Raw genomic sequence first — 10,000 nt, forward strand, 5'->3', positions numbered from 1 at the left:
TCATTTTCAGCAACTTTATCCTTCATCCTATCTTTCCATTTAACACACACACACACACACACACACACACACACACACACACACACACACACACACACACACACACACACACACACACACACACCTCCCTTAATTTCTCCTCCTATCATTAATACTTTCAAATTCTACTTCCTTTCATCTTTAATAACTTGCTATATTTTCTTAATCCTTTCTCCTATCCCTCCACTTTACTCACCAACACACACACGCCCACACACACACACATACACACACACAAGTATCAATGCACCAAAAGCTTTCGAATAATCTCCCAATCTGCCGACCAGTGGGGAGATTAAGACCTCGGAGCTGGAGAGAATTCCTCATATAATCCTTCATAATAACCGTAATATTTCGCTTTTCCTGTGGGGACTTACACAAGGCGCGTCAAAGAACGTGGGTAATGAATGTGCCTCCCTTCACTTTACCCATTTGAGGCTTAATTTCCGCTTCCAGTATATAGGGAAAAAAGGAGGCAAAAGATGAGCTGTTGAGAGGCAGGGCGGGGAATGGAAATGAAAGGCTCAGGTTAAGAATTAAGAGGTTGTGTTGAAATAGTGATGAGGTGTTTGTTCTCTCTCTCGTCTCTTCCTTCTCTTTATTCTTGTCGTCTATCTCATCTTCTCTTGCTTTCTCTTGTCTTTTTTTTTTTTTGTTGGATTGTGCTGAAATTGTAATGTCTTTGTTTCTCTTCTCTTTCTTCTTTTTATTCTCTCTCTCTCTCTCTCTCTCTCTCTCTCTCTCTCTCTCTCTCTCTCTCTCTCTCTCTCTCTCTCTCTCCATTTATCACTTTTATAACATCCCCGTGCTATCTTCCACTCTCTCTCTCTCTCTCTCTCTCTCTCTCTCTCTCTCTCTCTCTCTCTCTCTCTCTCTCTCTCTCTCTCTCTCTCTCTTGCTATTTCACACTTCTCATTTACTCTTTCCTATCCCTTTCACTGCTTCCCTTTTTATTCTCTTTCTCTGTCTCCTTTCCAGCCTCTGCGCCTCTAATCTTCTCTAGTATTTTTTCCTCTCTCTCTCTCTCTCTCTCTCTCTCTCTCTCTCTCTCTCTCTCTCTCTCTCTCTCTCTCTCTCTCTCTCTCTCCATCAACGCCTTCAGTTCCTCCCTTTTATCCTCAATTTCCTTCTTTTTTCGTTGATATTTTCCTCCAAACATTTCATCTTTTCACCCATCCTCCCCTCCCCTAACATTTTCCAATCCAATTATTTCTTTCTTTCCATTCTAATATTTTCCTCCGCCCCCTTCATCCCTTCAATCTTTCATCTTTTCTTCACACCTCACCATTCTCCGCCTCTCATATTTTTCCTCTCCTTTTTTCATGCTTTTCCCTTCCTCTAAATGACTGCGGTGCTTACAACAATCAATCAATCAGTCAGTTCAACAATCTTCTTTCACTTTTAGGTATTTTGATTCATCCTTTCCATTCTATCAATATTTCAGCTAATTATCGCCTTTCTTCATACCTAATTCCATTCTTCAATACTCATTATGCTTTTTTAATGTTTTCTTTTAATTCCTGTTTGTGAGACACTTTAAATCAATCACAATCAGTCAGGTAATTCAATCAATCGAGCTATCATTCAGTAACTCAGCCACTCAATCAGTCATTCAATCCTAATGATGTTTTCTATGCCCTCGCTGGCCTCAACCCTCGGAAGGCTGATGGACCTGATGGGGTCTCTTCTGTTGTCCTCCGTAACTGTGCCCCCTGTGTTTGCACCTTGCCTGGTCAAACTCTTGTAACTCTGTCTATCCGTCTTACACACACACACACACACACACACACACACACACACACACACAAAAAAAAAAAAAAAAAAAAAACTATTTAGCCAGCCAGCCAATCAAACAAGCGATAAGTAAAGCAACCGATCGCTCAGTCAGCTAATCAATCAGTCAAACACATAATCAAGCAACCCATTTTTTTCTTTCCCCGGCAGGTGTGGTGTACAGGGCGTGGAGTACTGATGAGGACCTGGGGCTCACCTGTCCGCTGGGCCCAGGTGAGTCAGCCCGCTGCCCCTGTGCTTCCGTGTCCTATCAGCTGTTCGCGGCGCCAGGTGACCGACACTTCACCTTGGACCCAGTATCCGGCATCCTATCGCGGAGTAACGACACGCACCTGAGGCCGGGCGAGTCCTACACCTACAAGCTAATGGTGCAAGGTGAGTGTGTCACGTGCGGGGAGGTGCACCTGTCCTTGTTTGTGTTCTGCACGGTACGCTTCACCTGTGTATGACTATGTTGCTGTTACATTTATTTATTTGGTTACATATATTTTTTTCTTTTATATAAGAACACTGACCAAGGACAATGAAAACACTTAAAAAAAAACAAAAAAGAGAATCGGTTCCCAAAGACGTCAAAATGAACCACCGAAAACTGCAGGATAAGTGTCTTTAAACAATTATCAATTCATTAATTTATCTGCTTATATTTACTTACTATTTCATTTTTGTATGTATTAATTTATCTTATATACAGCTAGTTATTAATTTATCTATTCGCTCATTTAATCACTGATCTACTCATTCACTTCAAGTTAGTGAGTCTGTGATATTTCCATGTTATACTTGTGTATTTACTCTTTTCGTTTATTCGTTTATTCGGTTTGTATGTTCATCCATTGATTCATTCATTCTTTTATTCATGGTCTGTGTGAGTGCGATATTTTTGTGTTTTTACATTTCGTTATATACTTTTACATACATTTTTTGTTCGTATCCATGTTGCTTTCAATCCATTTATTTTTTGTGAATTTGTAAAGATTTTTGTGTTTTTATTTCACTTGTATTCAGTGTTTGTTTGTTTGTTTGCTTTTCTCTATTTTTTTCTCTACTTCTTCCTCGAACCTGACTGTGTTCGTGTTCATATTATTCACTTTCCAATACTTTATTCATTTATGTTGTGAGTAAAGACTTCGTGTCTCCATCTTTCTGTATCTTTTTCATCTTTCTAGTAATTTTTGTCATCTTTCGGAATGCAATGCTTTATTCCGCTCAGTGTTTTGGTTCTCAGTGTATATACTTTTTTTCCATTTCTGACTGCCATTCTTATTTTTTTTTTACAACCAGCACGATCCCGACATTCTATTATTTATTTTCCAGCCAAACATTTCTTTGCACAACAATATTTTATTCCGGTTTATATATCTTTTTCTTTTCTTCTTACATCTGCAGCAGTGAGAAGTAATCCTTATGTAGGAGGACAATAAACACACGCCCTTTTGCATCTACACACTCGCAAACACGCACACACCCACGCACGCACACGCCATCCTGCCACACACGCACACATATATTTCACGTTCTGAGACTGGCTTCCCTCCCATGAAATATGCTTGATATATATTCAGTTCCAGTGCTTGTGTTTGTGGCACACTCGTACATTTATTATACTCGTAATTGCCTGGCCGGTGTACAATGCTTCCTGCACACACACAAACAAATACACGCACGCACACACACACACACACACACACACACACACACACACACACACACACACACACACACACACACACACACACAAGACAATACGGCCTTGACTCCAATCTTCAATATTAAGATCAGCTGGGCACGACCAAGTAAACACACACACACACACACACACACACACACACACACACACACACACACACACACACACACACACACACACGACAACACGGACTTGGCTCGAATCTCGAATCCTAAGATTAGCTGAGCACGACAACAGATAAACACACACACACACACACACACACACACACACACACACACACACACACACACACACACACACTTTCACAGTACGCGCATTTAGCAAATCAGCTTAACCAACACCATCGTAGCTTCACTAAAAATATTAACACCTACAACATAATCCGTAAAAATCCACACAACACTTTCCCGTTTTTTATCATGGATTATAAAAAGATAAACAAAAAAAAAAAAGAAAAGAAAAAAACAAGCACATCCATCACTCAACTCTGAAGGGCTAAATTTCTTTGTCCCACTTAAAAGAGAGAGAGAGAGAGAGAGAGAGAGAGAGAGAGAGAGAGAGAGAGAGAGAGAGAGAGAGAGAGAGAGAGAGAGAGAGAGAGAGAGAGAGAGAGAGAAAGGCACACACACACACACACACACACACACACACACACACACACACACACACACACACACACACACACACACACACACACACACACACACACTCGTACATCAAACTTTCCCTTTTCAGATTATTTCCCTGTTTGCCTTCCCTCAGCATTACCTCCCCCGAGCAACAACTGCCGGACATCCATCAAAAAAAGAGGAAGGAAAATAAGGGAAAGAGATGCAAGTCCTAAAATTTGTATGAGTTCCCCTTCAACTTCTCGTTATTTTGATGAGGGGATCCTTCTTCACAGCAATCCATCTTCATCTGCAAAGTCTGGTCTGAAAGCTGCCACTCTCTCTCTCTCTCTCTCTCTCTCTCTCTCTCTCTCTCTCTCTCTCTCTCTCTCTCTCTCTTACTGCTTCCATTACTTTCACTATGACTATTCCATTCAGATGTCCTTATTTTCCTATTCTCTCTCTCTCTCTCTCTCTCTCTCTCTCTCTCTCTCTCTCTCTCTCTCTCTCTCTCTCTATCAAAGTTATCCTGTTTCCTTTTAATTATTTTCTTTTCAACTCTTTCTAATTCACCAGTTCCCATCTCATCATCTCTTCTCTGCTCCTCCTTTAGTCCTCCTCCTCCTCCTCCTTCTCCTCCTCCTCCTCCTCCTCCTCCTCCTCCTCCTCCTGCTCTCCATCAAACACAACCAGCAAGTCTTATCCAAGCGAGACGAGTTACAAGTTTCCTGAGTCTCTCCAACCTCATGATATTTTTCTCCTTCCACTAATACAATCTCTCTCTCTCTCTCTCTCTCTCTCTCTCTCTCTCTCTCTCTCTCTCTCTCTCTCTCTCTCTCTCTCTCTCTCTCTCTCTCTCTCTCCCTTACCTTTCTGTCTTTCTTAATCTCTTTTCTGCTTTAATCTCTCCCCTCTTTCAATATTATTTCCCTCTTCCTCTTTCCTTCCTTCATCCCTCCTCATCCTCCGCCATCTCTTCCTCCACCTCCTCCATCCTCTCCTCTATCTCTTCCTTCCCTTCTTTATTCTCTTCTTCATTTTCCTATTGTCCTTATTTTTTTTAATCTATATATCATGAACATCTTATCAGTTATTTTTATCTCCCTTCTTTTATCTCTTTCTCGTCCTCTTCTTCTCCTCCTTCATCTCCTCTCCTCCGCCTCTTCTTCCTCTTCATCATTCTGCGTGTCCCTATTTGAATGTCAGTAAATCTCTTTAATATCACCAAGAATTAGTCTCTCTCTCCTTTTATTCTCTAGTTTATCATCTCATTCCTTTGTCGTCTTATTTAATTTCACTTACTTTCATTTACTCTTATTCTCTCCCTTATCCCACTTATTCCTCCATTCATATCCTTTCTGTGTATCCGAGAATTCACGCACTTTCTCTACTCCTTTTTGTTCTCTCTCTCTCTCTCTCTCTCTCTCTCTCTCTCTCTCTCTCTCTCTCTCTCTCTCTCTCTCTCTCTCTCTCTCTCTCTCTCTCTCTCTCTCTCTCTCTTTCTTTTTCCTTAACTTCCCCCTTCTATTCAATCATAGCTGATAAACAATTTTCCCGTTCTGTTGGCATCCTCTCTCTCTCTCTCTCTCTCTCTCTCTCTCTCTCTCTCTCTCTCTCTCTCTCTCTCTCTCTCTCTCTCTCTCTCTCTCTCTCCAAGGCTCAATGTATACAATCAATGACAGATTTGAGATGAGCTCGATTTTATTTTTCTTCTTCCTCCTGCTCTTCTTCTCCTCCTTCTTTTTCATCTATATCCTCCCTCTCCCTACCCCCTCCCCAACCACCACCACCACCTCCTCCTCCTCCTCCTCCTCCTCCTCCTCCTCCTCCTCCAGCAGGTCTTCTCTCCTTTCCTCTTTCCCGTCTTATCGTCCTTTTCCTCTCAATTTCATATTCCTTCTTGTATTCCATCTATTTCTTGTTCAAATACTCCTCTTTTCACCATATCATCCTATCACTCCTCCTCGTCCTCCTCTTTCTCTTCCTCTTCCTCCTCCTCCTCCTCTTTCTCTTCCTCTTCCTCTTCCTCTTCCTCCTCCTCCTCCTCCTCCTGCTGCAGTAAAAGATCTCACTTGTAGCCAATCAGAGATAAAGAAAGATGTATGGAGGTACACAACGCTTTGCTATTGGCTACCTGAGAGAGAGAGAGAGAGAGAGAGAGAGAGAGAGAGAGAGAGAGAGAGAGAGAGAGAGAGAGAGAGAGAGAGAGAGAGAGAGAGAGAGAGGAATCATTAGTCTTCGTGGAGGTATTTATGTCAAGGGAAAAGTAAGACAGTGGTGGTGGTGATGGTGATGGCAGTGGTGGTGATGGTGGTGGTGGTGGTGGTGGTGGTGGTGGAAGTTTGCAGTCTGGAAGCTTCGCCAAATTTCGCTCGCGGCGCCCTGGGGAGTTGCAATCGCTGTGGTCAGGACAAGTTCTTCCTCTTCCCTCCTCCGTGAGCGAGTTGTTGTATTCTTCCTGTCCTTTGTCAATGTCAGGCCTCCTCCTCCTTCTCCTCCTCCTCTTCCTCCTCCTTCTCCTCCTCTTCCTCCTCCTTCTCCTCCTCCTTCTTGTTTTCTTCTTATTCCAGTTTATTTTACCTCTTTGTCTTTTCCTCGTCCTGAACTTCTTCGTATTCTTCTTCTTGTTCTCTTTCGTTGCCTTTGGTTTGTCTTTCGTCTTCGTTCTCGTCGTCGTCTTCTTTTCTTCTTCCTTCTCTTACTTTTAATTTCCTTCTTATTACGCTTTGTTTTACCTGTTTGTCTTCTTTCCACTTTCCTCGTAGTTCTGCATTTCAAGGTTTGCTCTCTCTCTCTCTCTCTCTCTCTCTCTCTCTCTCTCTCTCTCTCTCTCTCTCTCTCTCTCTCTCTCTCTCTCCACACACACACACAATTTACTTCTCCTCTCTTCCATCCCACACTAAGGACCCTAATTCTTCTTCGTCTCCTTGTGTCTCCTCCTCCTCCTTCTCTTTTACTTCCTTCTCTTAATCCTCTTTTGCCTTGAATTCGTCTTCTTCCAATACTCTTGAAATCTTCTTTGGGATCCTTTCTGATGATTTCCTTTGATCTTTGTCCTGTGACTTTCTGTATCATCTTTTTTCTCCACAAGTTGATTAGAAGATTTTTTTTTCCAACTTCTTTTTCTGTCCATACAGTGGTGGTCTTGTTGTTGTTGTTGTTGTTGTTGTTGTTCTTGTTGTTGTTGGTGGTGGTGGTGGTGGTGGTGGTGGTGGTGGTGGTGGTGTTGTTGGTGGTGGTGATGGTCGCAGCAGGCAGAAGAAAGCACGACTCAATGAAATATACCCCCTCGCCTCTGCTCTCATCTCTCCCTTTTCTCCTCTCACTCTCCTGCTGCTCTTCCCTAAAAGGCCTCGAATCTCAGCTAACCTCCTTGCCTGTCTAATTTACAAACTGGTTTACAAGTCTAATACCAAAATTACTTCACGAGAATCTAACCCATTCCTCCTCCCTTCTCTTACCCGTCCCCCTCTCCCTCTCCCCTCTCCCCCCACTAGTCGTGTTATTAAACTCTGCAACCTCGGGAAAGCTAAAATAATTATGGTTAATTTTTCACTACATAATTTTTCCTTCCCGAAGTTTTTATTAACGTGGAACTTGATTCAATTATCCAAACAACTGCTGCTGATTTTTTTTTTTTCAAAGTTGCGTCTTTTTATTACTTTTAAATTATCCATTTACTAAAGTGACCGCAAGTTTTGTTTCTTCCTCAGTAATGCACATAATAACTAAATAATGAAATGTACAAAGGGATAATTATCTCTTTTGTGTCCCTGGGGAGAAAAAGTTATGAAGTCTTAGCAATGAGAAAAAAATGGTTCGTCATATCAATTTTTTTTTATTTCTTTCTTCAGTTTTAATTTTTCTCATTACAAAGTCTAGTCAGAAAAAAATAAACGTGTAAATTTTTTGTCTATGTTCTTTTCTTTTACGAAGTTTTAGCAATGAGAAACATTGTTCGTTGTATCAATCTATCTCTTTTATATACATTTCGTTCTTATATTTTAATTCTCCTCATTGCAAAGTCTAGCCATGAGAGAAACTGTACGTGTAAATTTTTGTAATGTTCTTTTATTTCACGAAGTCCTACCAATGAGGAAAATTTTTCATTATATCAATCTCTCTTTTATATTTCTTTCTTTCTTTCATTTTAATTCTTTCCATTACAAAGTCTAGCCATGAAAAATAAATGTCCTAAATTTTTGTAATGTTCTTTCCTTTTATTCTTTTCATTAGGAAGACTAACTATGCAAAGGAAATAGTGGTAAATACTTGTACCTATTCATATACATTCCTCTCCTTAGGTCTTCTATTCTTTTCAGTTTCAATGACCACTTCCTTCACGAATATGGATGAATTCCCCCTTTCCCATCACCCCTGCCCCCCCAGACACACCCCACATCCGCCCATTTTTACCCTCCTCCTCGGGCTACACTATTGCATCTATCCATGGAGAATATTTTTTCCTGAGATATTTTTTCCCACTACCCTTTTTCTTCCCTTGGCAATAATATAAGAGCGAGGGACTATGAAGCACTACAATTCTACTTCTTCTTCCCTTCCTTCCTTCAAAAAAAAAAAAAAAAATGGGGGAATACGTCTATTTCTCCTTCCCTCCTTCCTTCCCATATATATATATATATAAAAAAAACAAACATACCTATTGAATATTTTTCCCGCAGAATATAAATGACTAAGGGCCCTTCCTCCCCTCCGCCACGTACTCGGACTGGATTATTCGGAGAAGCGTTTTCCATTGGGATTTCCTCTGGATTCGCGCGCCGACAAAAGTTTCCGCTCTTAGAAAATTCATCCAATTCCTGTAAAATTTTCCCCGGTTCAAGTTTTCCAGCGAGAATTATTTCCTTTCAGATAATTTTCACCTGGGAATAATTTAGCCCCAAGGAGATTTATTTCCCCGAGTATTTTCCCTCCTCCTCCTCCTCCTCTTTCCCTCAGGTATCTTTTAGCTTCCTTAGTGTTTCTCCTCCTCTTTCCTCTTCTCCTTATCCTCCTCCTCCATTCTCTCGAGCATCTCTCCTTTCCTTGTCCTCTCAGGTATCATCCTCCTTCCTCTCCATTTCCAGTCTCCTTCTCTCCCTCCTTCAGCGTCCTCATCCCTCCATCACCTTCCCCCTTCCCTTCTGCTGGCCGCTTCTCCCTCTCCTCCTTTCAAGTACCCTCCCCATCACCCCCTTCATCTTCCATCTCCTCCCTTCCCTTTCAGTCCATCCCTCCTCCAGTTCTGTGGTTCCTCCTTTCCTTCCTTCCTCTTCCTCTTCACTTTCCTCCTCCGCTCCCTTAGGTATACGAATATAAAAAAAGATGTAAGAAGCCAGTAGGCCTACATGTGGCATACCCTCAGTAAGTTATACATGATATACACACCTATGCCTACCTATACCCACCTGCCATCCGTATTCATCTGTTTTAAAGCTCTCTACTGACTCAGCACGTGGTTAGTGAGTCAGTTCCAGTTATCTAACACTATTTGTGCGTCAGTTTCCTAGTTTCTCCCAGTTCCAGTTTCCTTTTTCCCCCATGTTTTATTTATTTATTTATTTGTTTTTTTTTATGTAGGAGGGACACCAGTCAAGGACAACAAAAATCTAATAAAAAAAGCCCACTGAATAAAAAAACTCCACTGAATGAAAAGAAAAGCCCCATGTACGGTCACGGCCATAAGTCTGTGCACCTGCCGTATTTTTTTTTCACTTACTGAAGCAGTTTGCCTTAATCGTTGAGTCACCTAGTCTGTTCAGTGAGTGAGTGAGTGAATTAAGAAATGGAGTACAGACGAAGGGAAATGGAGAAAAAAGATCGAAATAGAAGAAAAGAAAGATGATAAAGGGAGAAAGAAGCCTCA

The 10,000-nt window shown here is 41.4% G+C and overlaps 1 protein-coding gene and 1 long non-coding RNA gene across 2 annotated transcripts in view; one reads left to right on the forward strand and one right to left on the reverse strand.

Annotated features, from left to right (window-relative positions):
- Positions 1 to 10,000, reverse strand: part of LOC135090883 (uncharacterized) — a 133,754-nt gene that overhangs the window by 117,186 nt on the left and 6,568 nt on the right. The window lies entirely within an intron of this gene.
- LOC135090882 (uncharacterized) overlaps positions 1 to 10,000 on the forward strand; it is a 104,478-nt gene that overhangs the window by 88,293 nt on the left and 6,185 nt on the right. Inside the window, exon 6 of the mRNA XM_063988035.1 lies at positions 1,984 to 2,208. Within this exon, the coding sequence (XP_063844105.1) occupies positions 1,984 to 2,208 (225 nt within the window). The remainder of the gene's footprint in view (positions 1 to 1,983; positions 2,209 to 10,000) is intronic.

The sequence above is a fragment of the Scylla paramamosain genome, chromosome 36, assembly GCF_035594125.1.
Source record: "Scylla paramamosain isolate STU-SP2022 chromosome 36, ASM3559412v1, whole genome shotgun sequence".
In the NCBI taxonomy this organism is placed as follows: Eukaryota; Metazoa; Arthropoda; class Malacostraca; order Decapoda; family Portunidae; genus Scylla; species Scylla paramamosain.